This window comes from Hyla sarda, chromosome 5 (assembly GCF_029499605.1).
Source record: "Hyla sarda isolate aHylSar1 chromosome 5, aHylSar1.hap1, whole genome shotgun sequence".
NCBI classification, from domain to species: domain Eukaryota; kingdom Metazoa; phylum Chordata; class Amphibia; order Anura; family Hylidae; genus Hyla; species Hyla sarda.
This window is the reverse complement of record NC_079193.1, coordinates 11,334,075-11,358,033: the sequence shown is the minus strand read 5'-3', so window position 1 is coordinate 11,358,033 and position 23,959 is coordinate 11,334,075. Positions and strand designations below refer to the sequence as shown.

The following is a 23,959-nucleotide window of genomic DNA, read 5'->3' as shown; positions in this document are numbered from 1 at the left end:
TCAGTGGATCTGACCGGGGCGCTGCGGGAGCGAGAGTGTAGCGAGCGCTCCGGGGAGGAGCGGGGACCCGGAGCGCTCGGCGTAACAGTACCCCCCCCCTTGGGTCTCCCCCTCTTCTTGGAGCCTGAGAACCTGAGGACCAGACTTTTATCTAGGATATTGTCCTCAGGTTCCCAGGATCTCTCTTCAGGACCACAGCCCTCCCAGTCAACCAAAAAGAAGGTTTTTCCTCTGACCTTTTTGGAGGCCAGTATCTCCTTTACAGGAAAGATGTCTGAAGAACCGGAGACAGGAGTGGGAGAGATAAGTTTAGGAGAGAAACGGTTGATGATGAGTGGTTTAAGAAGAGAAACGTGAAAGGCATTAGGAATACGAAGAGAAGGAGGAAGAAGAAGTTTATAAGAGACAGGATTAATCTGGCACAAAATTTTGAAAGGACCAAGATAGCGTGGTCCCAATTTGTAGCTGGGAACACGGAAGCGGACATATTTAGCGGAGAGCCATACCTTGTCTCCGGGAGAAAAAATGGGGGGAGCTCTTCTTTTCTTATCAGCAAACTTCTTCATGCGTGATGAAGCCTGTAAGAGAGAATTTTGGGTCTCTTTCCATATGGTGGAAAGATCCCGAGTTATTTCATCCACAGCGGGCAAACCAGAGGGCAAGGGAGTAGGGAGGGGGGGAAGAGGGTGACGGCCGTACACCACGAAAAATGGGGATTTGGAAGAAGATTCAGAAACTCTGAAGTTATACGAGAATTCGGCCCATGGTAGAAGATCTGCCCAGTCATCCTGGCGGGAGGAAACAAAATGCCGTAAATAATCACCCAGGACCTGGTTAATTCTTTCTACTTGCCCATTGGATTGAGGATGATAAGCAGAAGAAAAGTTTAATTTAATCTTGAGTTGTTTACAGAGAGCCCTCCAGAATTTTGACACGAATTGGACGCCTCTATCCGAGACGATCTGCGTGGGCAACCCGTGAAGACGAAAAATGTGTACAAAAAATTGTTTTGCCAACTGAGGCGCAGAAGGAAGACCAGGAAGAGGGATGAAATGTGCCATCTTGGAGAATCGATCAACGACCACCCAAACAACAGTGTTGCCACGGGATGAGGGTAAGTCTGTAATAAAGTCCATACCAATCAGAGACCAAGGTTGTTCGGGAACAGGCAGAGGATGAAGAAGACCAGCGGGCTTCTGGCGAGGAGTCTTATCCCGGGCACAGACAGTGCAGGCCCGCACAAAATCAACAACATCCGTCTCCAGAGTCGGCCACCAATAGAAACGAGAGATGAGTTGCACGGATTTCTTGATGCCCGCATGGCCTGCGAGATGGGAGGAGTGACCCCATTTGAGGATTCCGAGGCGTTGGCGTGGAGTGACGAAGGTCTTCCCTGGAGGAGTTTGCCTGATGGAGGCTGGAGAAGTGGAGATCAGGCAGTCAGGAGGAATGATGTGTTGCGGAGAGAGCTCTACTTCCGAGGCATCCGAGGAACGAGAGAGAGCATCGGCCCTGATGTTCTTATCGGCAGGCCGAAAGTGAATTTCAAAATTAAATCGGGCAAAGAACAGAGACCACCTGGCCTGGCGAGGATTCAGCCATTGGGCAGACTGGAGATAGGAGAGGTTCTTGTGATCGGTGTAAATAATAACTGGAAATCTTGATCCCTCCAGCAGATGCCTCCATTCCTCAAGTGCTAATTTAATGGCTAGTAGCTCTCGATCCCCGATGGAGTAGTTCCTCTCCGCCGGAGAGAAGGTCCTAGAAAAAAAACCACAAGTAACAGCATGCCCGGAAGAATTTTTTTTGTAGAAGGATCGCTCCCGCTCCTACTGAGGAGGCATCTACCTCCAATAGGAAGGGTTTAGATGGGTCAGGTCTGGAGAGCACGGGAGCAGAAGAAAAGGCAGACTTGAGCTGTTTAAAGGCGTCTTCCGCTTGAGGAGGCCATGACTTAGGATTGGCATTCTTTTTGGTTAAAGCCACGATAGGAGCCACAATGGTGGAAAAATGTGGAATAAATTGTCTGTAATAATTGGCGAACCCCAAAAAACGTTGGATAGCACGGAGTCCGGAGGGGCGTGGCCAATCTAAGACGGCAGAGAGTTTGTCTGGATCCATTTGTAGTCCCTGGCCAGAGACCAAGTATCCTAGGAAAGGAAGAGATTGACATTCAAACAGACATTTCTCCATCTTGGCATAAAGTTGATTGTCACGAAGTCTCTGAAGAACCATGCGGACATGCTGGCGGTGTTCTTCTAGGTTGGCAGAAAAAATCAGGATATCGTCCAGATACACAACAACACAGGAATATAAGAGATCACGAAAAATTTCATTAACAAAGTCTTGGAAGACGGCAGGGGCGTTGCACAGGCCAAAGGGCATGACCAGATACTCAAAGTGTCCATCTCTAGTGTTAAATGCCGTTTTCCATTCATCCCCCTCTCTGATGCGGATGAGATTATAAGCACCTCTTAAGTCCAGTTTGGTAAAGATGTGGGCACCTTGGAGGCGATCAAAGAGTTCAGAGATAAGAGGTAGAGGGTAGCGGTTCTTTACCGTGATTTTGTTAAGACCGCGGTAGTCAATGCAAGGGCGTAGGGAGCCATCTTTTTTGGACACAAAGAAAAATCCGGCTCCGGCAGGAGAGGAGGATTTGCGGATAAAGCCCTTTTTTAAATTTTCCTGGATGTACTCAGACATAGCAAGAGTCTCTGGGGCGGACAGAGGATAAATTCTGCCCCGGGGTGGAGTAGTGCCCGGGAGGAGGTCAATAGGACAGTCATAAGGCCTGTGAGGAGGAAGAGTCTCAGCTTGTTTTTTGCAAAACACATCAGCAAAGTCCATATAGGCCTTAGGGAGACCGGTTACAGGGGGAACCACAGGATCACGGCAGGGAGTACTGGTAACCGGTTTAAGGCAGTCCTTGAAACAAGAGGTACCCCAACTCTTGATCTCCCCTGTGGACCAATCCAGGGTTGGGGAATGGTGTTGAAGCCAGGGTAGTCCAAGGAGAATTTCGGAAGTGCAATTGGAGAGGACCAAAAACTCAATTCTTTCGTGATGAGGTCCGATGCACATTAGGAGGGGTTCCGTGCGGTAACGCACGGCACAGTCCAATCTTTCATTGTTAACGCAATTGATGTAAAGAGGTCTGGCTAGACTGGTCACTGGGATGTTGAACCTGTTGATGAGAGAGGCCAAAATAAAGTTTCCTGCAGATCCGGAATCCAAGAAGGCCTTAGTGGAGAAGGAGAAGGTAGAGGCAGATATCCGCACAGGCACAGTAAGACGTGGAGAAGCAGAGTTGACATCAAGGACTGTTTCACCTTTGTGCGGAGTCAGCGTACGTCTTTCCAGGCGGGGAGGACGGATAGGACAATCCTTCAGGAAGTGTTCGGTACCGGCACAGTACAGGCAGAGATTCTCCATGCGGCGTCGTGTCCTCTCTTGAGGTGTCAGGCGAGACCGGTCGACCTGCATAGCCTCCACGGCGGGAGGCACAGGAACGGATTGCAGAGGACCAGAGGAGAGAGGAGCCGGGGAGAAAAAACGCCTCGTGCGAACAAAGTCCATATCCTGGCGGAGCTCCTGACGCCTTTCGGAAAAACGCATGTCAATGCGAGTGGCTAGATGAATGAGTTCATGTAGGTTAGCAGGAATTTCTCGTGCGGCCAGAACATCTTTAATGTTGCTGGATAGGCCTTTTTTAAAGGTCGCGCAGAGGGCCTCATTATTCCAGGAAAGTTCTGAAGCAAGAGTACGGAATTGCACGGCGTACTCGCCAACGGAAGAATTACCCTGGACCAGGTTCAGCAGGGCAGTCTCAGCAGAAGAGGCTCGGGCAGGTTCCTCAAAGACACTTCGAATTTCCGAGAAGAAGGAGTGTACAGAGGCAGTGACGGGGTCATTGCGGTCCCAGAGCGGTGTGGCCCATGACAGAGCTTTTCCAGACAGAAGGCTGACTACGAAAGCCACCTTAGACCTTTCAGTAGGAAACTGGTCCGACATCATCTCCAAGTGCAGGGAACATTGTGAAAGAAAGCCACGGCAAAACTTAGAGTCCCCATCAAATTTATCCGGCAAGGATAGTCGTAGGCCTGAGGCGGCCACTCGCTGCGGAGGAGGTGCAGGAGCTGGCGGAGGAGATGATTGCTGAAGCTGAGGTAGTAGCTGCTGTAGCATCACGGTCAGTTGAGACAGCTGGTGGCCTTGTTGCGCTATCTGTTGTGACTGCTGGGCGACCACCGTGGTGAGGTCGGCGACAACTGGCAGAGGAACTTCAGCGGGATCCATGGCCGGATCTACTGTCACGATGCCGGCTGGCAGGAGGTGGATCCTCTGTGCCAGAGAGGGATTGGCGTGGACCGTGCTAGTGGACCGGTTCTAAGTCACTACAGGTGTTCACCAGAGCCCGCCGCAAAGCGGGATGGACTTGCTGCGGCGGTAGTGACCAGGTCGTATCCACTAGCAACGGCTCAACCTCTCTGACTGCTGAAGATAGGCGCGGTACAAGGGAGTAGACAGAAGCAAGGTCGGACGTAGCAGAAGGTCGGGGCAGGCAGCAAGGATCGTAGTCAGGGGCAACGGCAGGAGGTCTGGAACACAGGCTAGGAACACACAAGGGAACGCTTTCACTGGCACAATGGCAACAAGATCCGGCGAGGGAGTGCAGGGGAAGTGAGGTATACATAGGGAGTGCACAGGTGAACACACTGATTAGAACCACTGCGCCAATCAGCGGCGCAGTGGCCCTTTAAATCGCAGAGACCCGGCGCGCGCGCGCCCTAGGGAGCGGGGCCGCGCGCGCCGGGACAGGACCGACGGAGAGCGAGTCAGGTACGGGAGCCGGGGTGCGCATCGCGAGCGGGCGCCACCCGCATCGCGAATCGCATCCCGGCTGGAGGCGGTATCGTAGCGCACCCGGTCAGTGGATCTGACCAGGGCGCTGCGGGAGCGAGAGTGTAGCGAGCGCTCCGGGGAGGAGCGGGGACCCGGAGCGCTCGGCGTAACATGTACTCACTATTCTGCTGGTGAGGTCACTGTGTACATACATTACATTACTTATCCTGTACTGATCCTGAGTTATATCCTGTATTATACTCCGGAGCTGTACTCACTATTCTGCTGGTGAGGTCACTGTGTACATACATTACATTACTTATCCTGTACTGATCCTGAGTTATATCCTGTATTATACTCCGGAGCTGTACTCACTATTCTGCTGGTGAGGTCACTGTGTACATACATTACATTACTTATCCTGTACTGATCCTGAGTTATATCCCGTATTATACTCCAGAGCTGTACTCACTATTCTGCTGGTGAGGTCACTGTGTACATACATTACATTACTTATCCTGTACTGATCCTGAGTTATATCCTGTATTATACTCCAGAGCTGTACTCACTATTCTGCTGGTGAGATCACTGTGTACATACATTACATTACTTATCCTGTACTGATCCTGAGTTATATCCCGTATTATACTCCAGAGCTGTACTCACTATTCTGCTGGTGAGGTCACTGTGTACATACATTACATTACTTATCCAGACTGATCCTGAGTTACATCCTGTATTATACTCCAGAGGTGTACTCACTATTCTGCTGGTGAGGTCACTGTGTACATACATTACATTACTTATCCTGTACTGATCCTGAGTTATATCCTGTATTATACCCCAGAGCTGTACTCACTATTCTGCTGGTGAGGTCACTGTGTACATACATTACATTACTTATCCTGTACTGATCCTGAGTTATATCCTGTATTATACCCCAGAGTTGTACTCACTATTCTGCTGGTGGGGTCACTGTGTACATACATTACATTACTTATCCTGTACTGATCCTGAGTTATATCCTGTATTATACTCCAGAGCTGTACTCACTATTCTGCTGGTGAGGTCACTTTGTACATACATTACATTACTTATCCTGTACTGATCCTGAGTTACATCCTGTATATATAATACTGTCACTCATATAAGGTAGGACACTATATCACATCCATCTCTAGTAGTCGTGTTTCTTGTCTTCCTTCAGGTGCGGGAGCTGGAGAGTCAGCTGGGACAGGTAAGGACTCCGGCCTCTGAGCTCAGCCTAGAAGAGGAGATGTTCGGTATTTCTGTACCAAGGAGACTCGCTGCTCAAGAAAAGAACTTATTCAGGATCCGCAGCGTGGAGAAAGAGAGGAAAGAAACCATAGAGGTGATCTGCTATAAAGGACCATTCAGAAAGTGATGACCAATATGGCTACACTTTCTGGTGTCATTTACTTTTTTTTATTATTATTATTTTTATTTTATTATTATTTTATTTTTTTATTATTTTTTTTTATTTTTATTTTTTTAGCTTAGTGTGCGCATTTATATGTATGACTGGAGATATACAGGTATACTTTACTCCTTAGGATGTGGAGGGTCTGTTGTTGGGCGTCTTGTATGGCAGTTTCCCCAACCAATGCTCTTCTAGCTTTTGCAAAACTAGCATGCCCAGAATTGTAGTTTTGCAACAGCTGTAGGCGCTCTAGTTGTAAATCACTGCACTATGGTAAAAATAAATATGCGAAGTCTACAGTTTCCAGTAGTTCATTAGGACATTCGAAAAAACAAAAACACATTTCTTAATGCATAAAAAATACAAAGAAAACGCCAACATGTTTCGAATGTTTACAGTTCTTACTCAGGGCACCATGAGTAAGAACTATTAAAGTTCAAAACATGTTGGAGTTTCATTTTTATTTTATTTTTTTATTTTTTTTTTATGGATTAAGAAAAACCTTTTTTTCTGCTTTTATTGATGTTCTAAGAAAACCGTTGAATTCTAGTGGAAGCGGGAAACGATTTGCCAATTTTCTTCTCTGCATTCATGATGGGGAGTTGCCCCGATGTGTGAACTCCGTGCTTCTAAGTATAAATCATCTAAATATATACAGTGGTCTCCAAACTGCGGCCCTCCAGCTGTGGCAAAACTACAACTCCCAGCATGCCCGGACAGCCAACGGCTGTCCGGGCATGCTGGGAGTTGTAGTTTTGCCACAGCTGGAGGCACCCTGGTTGAGATACACTGCCGTACAGTGACTTATGTTCTGTTTTCTGCAGAGGTTAACAGGAGAACATGACGCTCTAAAGAAAGAACACGAGGAGCTGAAAAAGAAGTTGGATGCCACAAAGGCCAGAAACAAGTCTCTGTCTAATGACCTGAAGACCCTGAAGATGCAGATGGTGACGCTGCTCGATAAGGGGAAACACGACGACGAGCTGATTGACGCTTTGCTGGTAACGTCCTATTCACACCGAGTCATTACCTCCGGTATACACTTATATATGACATATCAGGGGTGTGGAAATTCAATAAAAAACGACTTGTCCACGGGACTAAAACGGAGCAAAATCTACTTGTCCTTCATGACGATCCACTTGTCCCGGCCAATTTTCGCTTTTACGCTGTCGTTTTTTCCTCCTCGCCCTATAATAACCATAAACTACCTACTATAATGACACCTTTTAATTGTTCCATAACATATTCTCCGAAACAAAAACAAAAATATATATATAATCGGTGAAGTGAAATAGAAATAGTAAAAGATAATTTAGCAAATTTGGTGGTTTTCTTTTCTACGCCATTTACCTTGTGGTTGAGCTAACATGTTGTTTTGGTACTTTAGACCGGCCTGATTACAGCGATACCAGATTTGTATCGTTTCCACCATGTTTTACAAATTTTAAAACTTTTTTTAATTTTTTTTTTATTGCCATTTTTTGACCCCTGTAGCTTTTTTAAAAAAAAAAAAAAATTTTTTTGCATACCAGACTGTATGAGGGCTCATTTTTTGCGCCATAATCTTTTTTTTGTATCGGTACCATTTTGGTATTGATCTGACTTTTTAATCACTTTTTAACTTTTTTTTTCTGGGATATTATAAAAATTGCAATTCTGTGGTTTGGTATTTTTTTTGTACATTTACGTCATTTAACGTATGGGATACATAATGTTATATTTTAATAATTCGTACAATTACGCAGGCAGCGATACTAAATATGTTTATTATTATTATGTTTACATGTTTTTATATAGGAAAAGGGGGTGATTTGAACTTTTAACATGGAAGGGGTTAATGTGTGTCTTTTAAACTTCTATTAAACCTTATTTTTTTTTTACACCTTATTAGACTTTTAGGAGGAATCATTAGATTCCTCATACAGATCAATAGAGTTCTATTGAACCCCATTGATCTGTGTGCTCTGCGCTCCATTGATAGAGCCTAGTCCAGCCAGGATCTTGGCGAATGCCGCATGCTGGCTATTAGTGGCTGTCCCCGGCTACTGAAATCAGCCGGGGGCTGCAGAGTATGGAGCGGGCAGGAGTCGGGAGCCCGCTCCATACAGACTGCTGAGCGTCGCCACACTTGTCAGGTCCGGCTCTGCTTGCCCTAAGCCGAGCTAAGGGCCAGAAAAATTCACCTGCTAGGCGCCCGGAACTAAAGTATCACGGTATTTCACTGTATTTTTTTTTTTACATTGAGACTTGCATTGAGGTGGCGTAGCAGAACTAAATGATCTGAACACTGGGGCAGTGGAGTACCCTTTTTAATAGATATAGCAAACAACCCTACAGCCTCCAGCTGTTGCAAAACTACAACTTCCAGCATGTTGGACTATATAGTAGTGTATAGTAGTGGGAGTTGTAGTTTTGCAACAGCTGGAGGGCCTACTGTAGGTATAGTCCGGGGAGGGTGGTCCGGGCCATCCATCCTTCCTGTAGTGTCCGGCAGCATTCCGGGTGGAGGGTGAACCGGTCCGGGCTGTCCTTCTTCTCCGGGGGTCCTCTTCTCCACTCAGGGCAGGCTCCGGCCTAGTAACGCTTCATAGACACCGCTGCGCAGTGACGTCACGGCGTAGCGGCGTCTATGCAGCGTACTAGGCCGGAGCCTGCCCTGAGTGGAGAAGAGGACCCCCGGAGAAGAAGGACAGCCCGGACCGGTTCACCCTCCAGCCGGAATGCCGTCGGACACTACAGGAAGGATGGATGGCCCGGACCACCCCCATTACGGGTAAGTTTAATTTTTTTTTATTGACTCGAAGGGTGGGGGAGGGGCCCGACCGGTATAGCGGTATGGGCAAAAATCCATACCGTGGGAGAGAAAAAATACGGTATCCGGTTCATACCGGTATACCGCCCAGCACTAGGCGATAGGAATTCCACATCCCTGCATATATATATATATATATTACCGTCAGATGCCACTCACAGTACCACATGATAGATGTTTCCTGATGGGAATAAAGGGAATAATCTTCGGTCCATCAGGATCCAATGTAAGGCCGGGTTCACACCACGCTTCTGCAATACAGTTCCTGTATCAGAGTTTTGATTAAAAAAAACGGATTCCTCTAAACTTGACTAAAACTGTATCAAAACGTATACGGTTTGAAAAATGATGTCCGGTTGCATCCGTTTTTTTAAGAAAAAACTTAAAGGTTTTTAACTTTTCATTCCATTATGAATAAAGTTTCATTTGTTTGATTGAAATTTTCAAGAAAAAAAAATGTGCAATGCCAAAAACCGTATGGTGAAAACCCGATGGAACGCGCATACGGTTCTGTACGGTTCCCATTGACTCCCATGTTTCAACATGGTTTTTCACCCGGACCAAAAACAGTGGTAGGCTACTGTTTTGGGTACGGGAAAAAAACTGACAAAACCGTACAGGATGCAAAATGGACACAACCTGATGCATCGTTTGGCATACGGTTTTCAATGGAGAATCAACGCATACGGTTTTCAATACGGTTCCGTACGGTTTTCAAATTGAAAACGTATATGGGAACTGTAGTGCAAAAACGTGATGTGAACCCGGCCTTAAAGGGGTATTCCGGGTTTATATATCTTATCCCCTATCCAAAGGATAGGGGATAAGTTGTGTGTTCGCTGGGGTCCCGCTGCTGGGGACCCCCGTGATTTTGGTGCAGCCCTTGGGCATTCTGTGCCGGGCGCTGCCTCTGCCTCATAGACATGAATGGAGGGGTGTGGCATGACATCACGTCCCAATCTCGGGGTCAGTTCCCAGCACACAATGCCGGGGGCTGCACCGAGATTACGGGGGTCCCCAGTGGCGGGACCCCTGCAATCATACATCTTATCTTATCTTATATATATCTTATCTTAGAATACCCCTTTAAGTGTTTCTCAGTGTTTATAAACCATGGTAAACTAATTTAAAGGGGTATTCTGGGATTTCTTTTATTTGACTATGCTACAGGAGCTGTACAGTTAGTGTAGTTTATAATATAGTGTCTGTACCTGTGTTTTTTTTTTTAAAGTATTTATTTATAACTTTTATGTTTTTTGCAACACAATACAGAAATAAAATGACATACAGCCGAAGATATTGTAACCCCTGGTGGTCTGCGACAGAATAGAAGGGTAATTCCTGGGGGGTTTTACGGTCCGCTCCAGCCTTTAATGATGTGTCCTGTCACCGCTCTAGATGGGGAAGGGCATCTCGGAACAGACATACTTTATTTAGGCCTCCCTGACTCCAGTCCATTAGACACACAAGACCTTCTAGCCCTTTAGTACATCCTAAATAAAGCAAAATACTTAGAGATTAAAGGGGTGCTCTGGTAGAAAAAAATATTTTCAAATCAACTGCTGCCAGAAACTTATACAGATTTGTAAATTAAATCTTTAGAATAATTTTAACCCTTCCAGTACTTATCAGCTGCTGTATGCTCCACAGGAAGTTGTGTAGTTCTTTCCAGTCTGACCACAGTGCTCTCTGCTGCCACCTCTGTCTGTGCCAGGAACTGTCCAGAGCAGGATAGGTTTTCTATGGGGATTTGCTCCTGCTCTGGACAGTTCCTGACATGGACAGAGGTGTCAGCAGAGAGCACCGTGGTCAGACTGGAAATAACTGCACAACTTCCTGTGCAGCATACAGCAGCTGATAAGTACTGGAAGGATTAAAATTATTATGTGGAAGTCATTTACAAATCTGTAGAACTTTCTGGCACCAGTTGATTTAAAAAAAAAAAATTTCTCCACCGGAGTACCCCTTTAACGATGCAGGACGTAAATGTATGTCCTTGTGCGGCAGTACTTAACGCACCAGGACGTACATTTACGTCCTGTACATGACCACGAGCATCGGAATGATGCTCGGGTCATGCGCGGCAGTTCCCTGCTGCTGATAGTTATAGGTCAGCAAAATACAGTGGTCCCTCAAGTTACAATATTAATTGGTTCCAGGACGACCATTGTATGTTGAAACCATTGTATGTTGAGACCAGAACTCTATGGAAACCTGGTAATTGGTTCTACAGGCACCAAAATGTCATCCAAAAATAAGAAAAAGTGAGAATAGATAGATAACTAATCTAGATAGTAGATAACTAATATAGATAAAGCAAATCTTTATATATAAAAGTAAGAAAGATCTGCTGGGAGCTGTAAATCACTGTTTATGTCAGTGTTTCCCAAGCATGGAGCCTCCAGCTGTTGCAAAACTACAACTTCCAGCATGCCCGGACAGTCAAAGGCTGTCCGGGCATGCTGGGAGTTGTAGTTTTGCAACAGCTGGGGGTACTCTGCTTGGGAAAACACTGGTCTATGTAGAGGACAGGAGCTTCTTCAGGGTCCTGTACAGTATACACAGTGTCCCAAAAAAGTAACATGGAGTCGCCCTCACCTGGTGTCCAAAGGAGCAGCTAACCCTGGGACAGGTAGAGAGTACAGAACATGTAATACCTTCCTGTACTGTAGGGGGTGCTACCAGACACCAGTCAGTGCATGCACTTCAGTAATACAGGTAAAGAGTAGTACAGAACATGTAGTACCTCCCTGTACTGTAGGGGGCGCTACCAGACACCAGTCAGTGCATACGCTTCAGTAATACAGGTAAAGAGTACAGAACATGTAATACCTCCCTGTACTGTAGGGGGCGCTACCAGACACCAGTCAGTGCATACGCTTCAGTAATACAGGGGTTTTACCAGTGAATGTCCATTCTGATTGGTCAGTTCTTCTGGCCATTGACAGGTATCACAGATCTGGACTGTCTGTACATTGTATGTTCAGTCTGGTCAGAATAGACCATTGTATGTTGAAACTATTGTATGTTAAGGCCATTGTAAGTTGAGGGAGCACTGTAGAGGGATTTTAAACGCACTAATTTGGTTAAAAAGTTTGTGTTTTTTTTTAAAGCAGTACTAATAATAATAATAATAATAATAATAATAAGCAGTATTAATAATAATAATAATAAGCAGTACTAATAATAATAATAATAATAAGCAGTACTAGTAATAATAATAATAAGCAGTACTAGTAATAATAATAATAAGCAGTACTAGTAATAATAATAATAAGCAGTACTAGTAATAATAATAATAATAATAAGCAGTACTAATAATAATAATAAGCAGTACTAGTAATAATAATAATAAGCAGTACTAGTAATAATAATAATAAGCAGTACTAGTAATAATAATAATAAGCAGTACTAGTAATAATAATAATAAGCAGTACTAGTAATAATAATAATAAGCAGTACTAGTAATAATAATAATAATAATAAGCAGTACTAATAATAATAATAATAATAAGCAGTACTAGTAATAATAATAATAAGCAGTACTAGTAATAATAATAATAAGCAGTACTAGTAATAATAATAATAAGCAGTACTAGTAATAATAATAATAATAATAAGCAGTACTAATAATAATAATAAGCAGTACTAGTAATAATAATAATAAGCAGTACTAGTAATAATAATAATAATAATAAGCAGTACTAATAATAATAATAATAAGCAGTACTAGTAATAATAATAATAATAAGCAGTACTAATAATAATAATAATAAGCAGTACTAGTAATAATAATAAGCAGTACTAGTTATAATAATAATAAGCATTACTAATAATAATAATAATAAGCAGTACTAGTAATAATAATAATAAGCAGTACTAGTAATAATAATAATAATAAGCAGTACTAGTAATAATAATAATAATAAGCAGTACTAGTAATAATAATAATAATAAGCAGTACTAATAATAATAATAATAAGCAGTACTACTAATAATAATAATAAGCAGTACTAGTAATAATAATAATAATAAGCAGTACTAATAATAATAATAATAAGCAGTACTAGTAATAATAATAATAAGCAGTACTAATAATAATAATAATAAGCAGTACTAGTAATAATAATAATAATAATAAGCAGTACTAGTAATAATAATAATAATAAGCAGTACTAGTAATAATAATAATAATAATAAGCAGTACTAATAATAATAATAAGCAGTACTAGTAATAATAATAATAATAAGCAGTACTAATAATAATAATAATAAGCAGTACTAGTAATAATAATAATAATAATAAGCAGTACTACTAATAATAATAATAAGCAGTACTAGTAATAATAATAATAATAAGCAGTACTAGTAATAATAATAATAAGCAGTACTAATAATAATAATAATAAGCAGTACTAGTAATAATAATAATAATAAGCAGTACTAGTAATAATAATAATAATAAGCAGTACTAATAATAATAATAATAATAAGCAGTACTAGTAATAATAATAATAATAAGCAGTACTAGTAATAATAATAATAATAAGCAGTACTAGTAATAATAATAATAATAAGCAGTACTAGTAATAATAATAATAAGCAGTACTAATAATAATAATAATAAGCAGTACTAGTAATAATAATAATAAGCAGTACTAGTAATAATAATAATAATAAGCAGTACTAGTAATAATAATAATAAGCAGTACTACTAATAATAATAATAAGCAGTACTAGTAATAATAATAATAATAAGCAGTACTAATAATAATAATAATAAGCAGTACTAGTAATAATAATAATAAGCAGTACTAATAATAATAATAATAAGCAGTACTAATAATAATAATAATAAGCAGTACTAATAATAATAATAATAAGCAGTACTAATAATAATAATAATAATAAGCAGTACTACTAGTAATAATAATAATAATAATAAGCAGTACTAATAATAATAATAATAAGCAGTACTAATAATAATAATAATAATAATAAGCAGTACTACTAGTAATAATAATAATAATAAGCAGTACTACTAATAATAATAATAATAATAAGCAGTACTAATAATAATAATAATAAGCAGTACTAGTAATAATAATAATAAGCAGTACTAGTAATAATAATAATAAGCAGTACTAATAATAATAATAATAAGCAGTACTAATAATAATAATAATAAGCAGTACTAATAATAATAATAATAATAAGCAGTACTAATAATAATAATAATAATAAGCAGTACTAATAATAATAATAATAATAAGCAGTACTAATAATAATAATAATAAGCAGTACTAATAATAATAATAATAATAATAAGCAGTACTACTAGTAATAATAATAATAATAAGCAGTACTACTAATAATAATAATAATAATAAGCAGTACTAATAATAATAATAATAAGCAGTACTAGTAATAATAATAATAAGCAGTACTAGTAATAATAATAATAAGCAGTACTAATAATAATAATAATAAGCAGTACTAATAATAATAATAATAAGCAGTACTAATAATAATAATAATAATAAGCAGTACTACTAGTAATAATAATAATAATAAGCAGTACTAATAATAATAATAATAAGCAGTACTAATAATAATAATAAGCAGTACTACTAGTAATAATAATAATAATAAGCAGTACTAATAATAATAATAATAATAAGCAGTACTAATAATAATAATAATAAGCAGTACTACTACTACTAATAATAATAATAATAAGCAGTACTAATAATAATAATAATAAGCAGTACTACTACTACTAATAATAATAATAATAAGCAGTACTAATAATAATAATAATAAGCAGTACTACTACTAATAATAATAATAATAATAATAATAAGCAGTACTAATAATAATAATAATAAGCAGTACTAGTAATAATAGAAAAGTATGTAATCATGGGTCTAATTTTAATCGTAATGACCCACAGAATAAAGAAATCGTGTCATTTGTACCGTAAAGTGTACAGCATGAAAACGAACCTTCCAAAATTTGCTAAATTGCGGTTTTCTTATCAATTTCCCCACACAAATAGTATTTTTTTAGTTGCGCCATACATTATATGGCAAAATGAGTGATGTCATCACAAAGTACAACTGGTCGCGCAATCCAAAGGATAGGGGATAGGATTTCTGATTATGGGGGTCCCAGCACTGGCACCTGCTGTTCTGAACAAATGCTGGGTTCTGGCGGCAGTGGTCATGATGTCACACTACGCCCCCTCCATTCATAAGATCACAGGGGTCCCGCCGAGACATCTTATCCCCTATGCTTTTGATAAGATGCCTGGCGGTGGAGTAACCCTTTAAATACAAACATCATCTCTGGCCCTGCACTGAAGGGTTTTCAGCTGAACTTGTTGCCTTCACAAACCATCTAACTATGTTACATGCACAATGAGAACCTACGGCGTCCTGTACGTATAATAGCGGATTGCGTGTTCCTTCCAGAGCCAGCAGAAGAACTTACAAGAGATTTTAGGCCGTCTCAGCCAGCAGGAGCAGACGCACAAACATTCCCAGCAAACCCTGAACCTGCAGGTGAACAGCGAGACCCAGAAGCAGAACTCCCTGGTGTCCCAGCTGACGCAAATGGTGGCCGAGAGGGAGGCGAAGGTGAAGGAGCTGGAGCAGGAGGTGCGACAGCTGACGCTGAAGGTGAGACCCTCATTCCCCCTCATTTTCCACTTAAAGGGGTAGTCCAGTGCTGTACGGGGCCCCGGCTCGCTGGCCAGATAGCGGGTGTCGACACCGCACGAAGCGGCGGCTGACACTCCCCTTCAATACATCGTTATTGCAGAGCCGGAGATTGCCGCAGGCAGCGTTCCGGCTCTGCCATAGAGTTGTATTGAGGGGGCGTGTCAGCTGCCGCTTCGAGCGGTGGTCAACACGCCCCTTTCCCGCAGGCTGTCGGGGCTCTGTACAGGAGATAGCAGGGGGCCCCAGCGGTCGGACCCCCCGCGATCTGAAACTTATCCCCTATCCTTAGGATGGGGGATAAGTTGTTCAGCACTGGATATCTCCTTTAAAGGGGTACTCCGCTGCTCAGCGTTTGGAACAAACTGTTCCGAGCGCTGGAGCCGGCTCCGGCAGCTCGTGACGTCAAAGCCCCGCCCCCTCAATGCAAGTCTACGGGAGGGTGCTTGACGGCTGCCACGCACCCTCCCATAGACTTGCATTGAGGGGGTGGGGGTGTGATGTCATGAGATTGCAGGGCTATGACATCACAAGCTGCCGGCTCCAGCGTTCTGAACAGTTTGTTCTCCGCTGCTCAGCGTTTGGTACCCCTTTAATTGAAAGTCATGGCTTAAATGGTCACTACCGCTTTAAAAAAACAACTTTTGATGAAGTTATGAGTGGTCGGGGTCTAAGGGGGAGATTTATCAACATCTGTGCAGAGGAAGATTGGTGCAGTTGCCCATGGCAACCAATCAGATCGCTTCTTTCACTTTTAAAGAAACTTGTGGATAAAAAAGAAGTGATCTGCTAAATTCTGACATGTCAAAAGTTTTTTTAAAGTAACAGGTACACTTTAACCCTTTCCCACCCGATGTTATATTATGTAAGGTCCGTTTCACGCTGCCCGTTGTTCCCCGTCGAGAACGGCCGTCAAAGTATTTTTATTTATTTTTTTCTGACCTTAAAGGGTTACTCCGCTGCTCAGCGTTTGGAACAAACTGTTCCGAATGCTGGAGCCGACGTCGGGAGCTTGTGATGTCATAGCCCTGCCCTCTCATGCTGTCACGCCCCGCCCCCTCAATGCAAGTCTATGGGAGGGGGCGTTTCACGCCCCCTCCCATAGACTTACATTGAGGGGCGGGGCATGACGGCATGATGAGGCGGGGCTATGATGTCAAGAGCTGCCGGCTCCAGAGTTCGGAACAGTTTGTTCCAAACGCTGAGCAGCGGAGTAACCCTTTAACGGCCGTTCTCATGACTGATAGCAACAGGCAACGTAGGGTCCCAGCGGCTCCTATTTACTATTATGGGGGCCTCCGGGCGCCGTTGTTTTCTGATGGGAATAGCGGGAGAAAAAGATGGCAGAAGCAGTAATTTTTTCCCGCTATTCTGCCCGGCTCTCCCGACGGCCATCACACCGCGGTGTACTAATGGCAGTGTGAAAGAAGCCTAATGGGCAGGAATATGTTAATGTGAAATGACAACCATTAAGGTGATAAAGCGATTGCAGGAGCCAGGACTCACCGCTAGTACCAGGCAGCAGTAATTGGGCATGTGCCCTATATTAACCCTCTAAGTTGATCCCGGAATCTAAAACGCCAATATTTCTGGTGCTGGCGGGTTTTGGGGGAGGGGGCGTCAGTGTTTCCGGGGGGGGGGGGGGGGGGGGGGGGTTTGGTTGGGAGGTTTGATCCCTATATACCATATATTGTTTGCATCATGTATATGTGCAGGTTCCATCTCTAATTGTATCGGGGGGATTGTTATGTATATTGTTTGACTCATGTTGATTTTTTTTCCTTTGCTGACAGAGCCCCCCTGAAAGGCAGCTTAGAAGTAAAAGCTTTGACACCGAAAAGACAGCAGAAGGGAAGAGACCTGAGAGATTGGCCCCTGTGCGGTCCCTGTCAGACAGCGGGGACTCCCTCAACTCAGCCAGGTAACATGTTACACCCCACAGAACGGGCACTACATGATGGTCATACATAACGGCACACTGCAGCGTTCTTATTCTGGTGAGAGAGAGATAGATAGATATATGAGAGAGATAGATAGATAGATGATAGATATGAGATAGATAGATATGAAATAGATAGATAGATATGAGATAGATAGATAGATATGAGATAGATAGATATGAGATAGATAGATAGATATGAGATAGATAGATAGATATGAGATAGATAGATAGATATGAGATAGATAGATAGATATGAAATAGATAGATAGATAGATATGAGATAGATAGATATGAGATAGATAGATATGAGATAGATAGATAGATATGAGATAGATAGATAGATATGAGATAGATAGATAGATATGAAATAGATAGATAGATAGATATGAGATAGATAGATATGAGATAGATAGATATGAGAGAGATAGATATGAAATAGATAGATAGATAGATATGAGATAGATAGATATGAGATAGATAGATATGAGATAGATAGATATGAGATAGATAGATATGAGATAGATATGAGATAGATATGAGATAGATATGAGATAGATAGATATGAGATAGATATGAGATAGATATGAGATAGATAGATATGAGATAGATATGAGATAGATAGATAGATAGATAGATAGATATGAGATAGATAGATATGAGATAGATATGAGATAGATAGATAGATAGATAGATAGATATGAGATAGATAGATATGAGATAGATAGATAGATAGATAGATAGATATGAGATAGATAGATAGATAGATAGATAGATAGATAGATACTGCAGTATTCACTATTATTCACACTTGTATCCATCACTACTGTCTCGTGTCTTGTTCCTCAGAGATGCCAGCACTGGACCTGCCTGTAGTTCCTCATATAATCCTACAGGGGTCACTATTGTAACTTTGTGGAGCAGTCAGTGAATCCTCATTCAGTAAAATAAAAACACCATTCAGAGCTAAAAGAAAATGTTCCAATCGCTTCTGTATGAGACGTTTTATATATTACGTTATTTATATCTCCTTTCATTTTATCCTTCAATCCAGGACGGTATCAAAACTGGGACATGAACTAGTAGAGCCAGCGCCAGTAATCAGCACAGGAGCCTCACCTCGCAGGTAGAGCACTGACAGGGACCTTCACATTAAAGGGGGACTCCGGTGGAAAACTTATTTTTCTTCAAATCAACTGGTGCCAGAAAGTTAAACAGATTTGTACTTTTTAGCGGCTGTATGCGACAGAGGAAATTCTTTTTTTTGTGATTTCTTGTCTGTCACAACCACAGTGCTCTCTGCTGACACCTCTGTCCATGTCAGGAACTGTCCAGAGCAGCATATATTTGCTATGGGGATTTTCTCCTACTCTTGACAGATCCTGACATGGACAGAGGTGTCAGCAGAGAGCACTGTGGTCAGAGAGCACTGTGACAGAAGAGAAATCCAAAAAGAAAATAATTCCCTCTGTAGTATACAGCCACTATTAAGTACTGGAAGGATTAAGATTTTTCAATAGAAGTAATTTACAAATCTGTTTAACTTTCTGGCACCAGTTGATTAAAAAAAAAACAAAAAAAAAAAACAACGTTTTCCACCGGAGTACCCCTTTAACACTGCATAAGCCTAAAGTAAAAGTAGTAGTTCACACATGACACCATGCCAAGCATTTCTAGTACATCCATGATGACATGTCAGACATTACTTATAGGCATGAAAACATTGCAGGCATTACTAATACACATAAATACATTGTAGGCATTACTAGTACACATGAAGACATTGCAGGCATTACTAATACACATGGATAAATTACAGGCACTGTTAGTACTCATTACTAGTAAACATGATGACATTGCAGGCATTACTAGTAAACATGATGATATTGCAGGCATTACTAGTACACATGATGATATTGCAGGCATTACTAGTAAACATGATGACATTGCAGGCATTACTAGTAGACAGGATATTGTAGACATTACTAGTACACATGAAGACGTAGACATTACTAGTACAGATGAAGACGTAGACATTACTAGTACACATGATGATATTGTAGACATTACTAGTACACATGATGATATTGCAGGCATTACTAGTACACATGATGATATTGCAGGCATTACTAGTACACATGATGATATTGTAGACATTACTAGTACACATGATGATATTGCAGGCATTATTAGTACACATGATGATACTGCAGGCATTACTAGTACACATGATGATATTGAAGGCATTACTAGTACACATGATGATACTGCAGGCATTACTAGTACACATGATGATATTGCAGGCATTACTAGTACACATGATGATACTGCAGGCATTACTAGTACACACGATGATATTGCAGGCATTACTAGTACACACGATGATATTGCAGGCATTACTAGTACACACAATGATATTGCAGGCATTACTAGTACACACAATGATATTGCAGGCATTACTAGTACACATGATGATACTGCAGGCATTACTAGTACACATGATGATATTGCAGGCATTACTAGTACACATGATGATATTGTAGGCATTACTAGTACACATGATGATATTGCAGGCATTACTAGTACACATGATGATACTGCAGGCATTACTAGTACACATGGTGATATTGCAGGCATTACTAGTACACATGATGATTTTGCAGGCATTACTAGTACACATGATGATATTGTAGGCATTACTAGTACACATGATGATATTGCAGGCATTACTAGTACACATGATGATATTGCAGGCATTACTAGTACACATGATGATATTGCAGGCATTACTAGTACACATAATGATATTGCAGGCATTACTAGTACACATGATGATATTGCAGACATTACTAGTACACATGATGATATTGCAGGCATTACTAGTACACATGATGATATTGCAGGCATTACTAGTACACATGATGATATTGCAGGCATTACTAGTACACATGATGATATTGTAGACATTACTAGTACACATGATGATATTCATGTGTACTAGTAATGTCTACAATATCATCATGTGTACTAGAGAGAGGGAGGAAGGCGCCTCATGTGCGGGATCAGTAGATCTTGTAGGTGGGGGTAGGGGACGGTAATTCCCAAGCCGCTTACCAAAGTTGGTTGTGCGCCCACACACAACAAGGTAAAGTGCAGAAGAAGTAAGGAAGAAGGTCCACTGCAGCCCTCCTGGGTAAGAGTAAAATCAAAACCGAAAGACCAGGGAGTCAGGAGTTTGTCTGGCGCAGAGAGGAACCGTCAGGCAGCCAAGTAAAATCAATGGATTTATTAGATGCAACGCGTTTCGCTGCGCATGCGCAGCTTCATCAGGCATTACTAGTACACATGATGATATAGCAGGCATTACTAGTACACATGATGATATTGCAGGCATTACTAGTACACATGATGATATTGTAGGCATTACTAGTACACATGATGATATTGCAGGCATTACTAGTACACATGATGATACTGCAGGCATTACTAGTACACATGATGATATTGCAGGCATTACTAGTACACAATGATATTGCAGGCATTACTAGTACACATGATGATATTGTAGACATTACTAGTACACATGATGATACTGCAGACATTACTAGTACACATGATGATATTGCAGGCATTACTAGTACACATGATGATATTGCAGGCATTACTAGTACACATGATGATATTGTAGACATTACTAGTACACATGATGATATTGCAGGCATTACTAGTACACATGATGATATTGCAGGCATTACTAGTACACATGATGATATTGCAGGCATTACTAGTACACATGATGATATTGTAGACATTACTAGTACACATGATGATATTGCAGGCATTACTAGTACACATGATGATACTGCAGGCATTACTAGTACACATGATGATATTGCAGGCATTACTAGTACACATGATGATATTGCAGGCATTACTAGTACACATGATGATATTGCAGGCATTACTAGTACACATGATGATATTGTAGACATTACTAGTGCACATGATGATATTGTAGACATTACTAGTACACATGATGATATTGCAGGCATTACTAGTACACATGATGATATTGTAGACATTACTAGTACACATGATGATATTGCAGGCATTACTAGTACACATGATGATACTGCAGGCATTACTAGTACACATGATGATATTGCAGGCATTACTAGTACACATGATGATATTGCAGGCATTACTAGTACACATGATGATATTGCAGGCATTACTAGTACACATGATGATATTGCAGGCATTACTAGTACACATGATGTTATTGCAGGCATTACTAGTACACATGATGATATTGTAGGCATTTCTAGTACACATGATGATATTGCAGGCATTACTAGTACACATGATGATATTGCAGGCATTACTAGTACACATGATGTTATTGCAGGCATTACTAGTACACATGATGTTATTGCAGGCATTACTAGTACACATGATGTTATTGCAGGCATTACTAGTACACATGATGATATTTCAGGCATTACTAGTACACATGATGATATTTCAGGCATTACTAGTACACAATGATATTGCAGGCATTACTAGTACACATGATGATACTGCAGACATTACTAGTACACATGATGATATTGTAGACATTACTAGTACACATGATGATATTGTAGACATTACTAGTACACATGATGATACTGCAGGCATTACTAGTACACATGATGATATTGTAGACATTACTAGTACACATGATGATATTGTAGACATTACTAGTACACATGATGATATTGTAGACATTACTAGTACACATGATGATATTGTAGACATTACTAGTACACATGATGATATTGTAGACATTACTAGTACACATGATGATATTGTAGACATTACTAGTACACATGATGATACTGCAGGCATTACTAGTACACATGATGATATTGCAGGCATTACTAGTACACATGATGATATTGTAGACATTACTAGTACACATGATGATATTGTAGACATTACTAGTACACATTATGATACTGCAGGCATTACTAGTACACATGATGATATTGTAGACATTACTAGTACACATGATGATATTGTAGACATTACTAGTACACATTATGATACTGCAGGCATTACTAGTACACATGATGATATTGTAGACATTACTAGTACACATGATGATGTGCCAAGCTGTAACTGAATCCTTGGTCTCTGATGTGACAGCTCGGAGCTCCGGGTTTGGCAGACCCAGGCAGCAGAGTACAGAGCGCTGTGTCAGGCCGCAGAGGTGGAACGCGACCGCTTGTTGGAGTTTGTGTCACTTCTGCAGAAGAGGGTGGAGGAGAACAGCGCAAAGGTCCTGGAGGCCGAGAAGAAGCTTCAGGAGGAGAGGAAACGCTCGGTCCTGCTGGAACAGCAGCTGGAGAAGCTGAAAATGGAGGCAGGCAGGAGCGGCACTACACAGAAGCTGTCTGCACGTGGCAAAGCCGGTACGTTCACTCCATATGTGCATTAAAGGGGTACTCCGATGGAAAACTTTTTTTTAAAATCAACTGGTGCCAGGAAGTTAAACAGATTTGTAAATTATTTCTATTAAAAAAATCTTAATCCTTCCTGTACTTATTAGTTGCTGAATACTACAGAGGAAATTATTTTCTTTTTGGAACACAGAGCTCTCTGCTGACATCATGAGCACAGTGCTCTCTGCTCACATCTCTGTCCATTTTAGGTACTGTCCAAGGTAAAAGGAAATCCCCATAGCACACATATGCTGCTCTGGACAGTTCATAAAATGGACAGAGATGTCAGCAGAGAGCACTGTGCTCGTGATGTCAGCAGACAGTTCTGTGTTTCAAAAAGAAAAGAATTTCCGCTGTAGTATTCCACAGCTAATAAGTACTGGAAGGATTAAGATTTTTTTAATAGAAGTAATTTACAAATCTGTTTAAGTTTTTCACCGGAGTACCCCTTTTAACCAGAGGGAGCAGACTATTACACATACGAGTGACCTGCATTCGCAGGCTCTCTAAAGTCTTCCTGACGCCCCCTGCTGGTTCAGTGTCTTACCATGCTGTAATGGATGAAATGTGTCTCCCCCTATCACCTCGTTTTCTCTCCGCAGCTCAGTCTCTCAGCAACTCCAGACACTTTCTGAATGTCAACGAAATGAGCGACCTCTCATCCTACGTCCCATTGGAGACACAGATAGAGGAACTCCGGACAGAGTAAGTCTGCGC

At 41.2% G+C, this 23,959-nt stretch overlaps 1 protein-coding gene across 2 annotated transcripts in view; it reads left to right on the top strand.

The window, feature by feature from the left end:
• Positions 1 to 23,959, top strand: part of CCDC13 (coiled-coil domain containing 13) — a 42,422-nt gene that overhangs the window by 13,079 nt on the left and 5,384 nt on the right. For both annotated transcript variants that reach the window (XM_056518856.1, XM_056518855.1), the window contains exons 8-14: positions 6,050 to 6,214; positions 7,108 to 7,284; positions 15,572 to 15,778; positions 17,611 to 17,738; positions 18,811 to 18,882; positions 22,947 to 23,212; positions 23,845 to 23,947. In XM_056518856.1, coding sequence (XP_056374831.1) covers positions 6,050 to 6,214; positions 7,108 to 7,284; positions 15,572 to 15,778; positions 17,611 to 17,738; positions 18,811 to 18,882; positions 22,947 to 23,212; positions 23,845 to 23,947 — 1,118 coding nt within the window. The remainder of the gene's footprint in view (positions 1 to 6,049; positions 6,215 to 7,107; positions 7,285 to 15,571; positions 15,779 to 17,610; positions 17,739 to 18,810; positions 18,883 to 22,946; positions 23,213 to 23,844; positions 23,948 to 23,959) is intronic.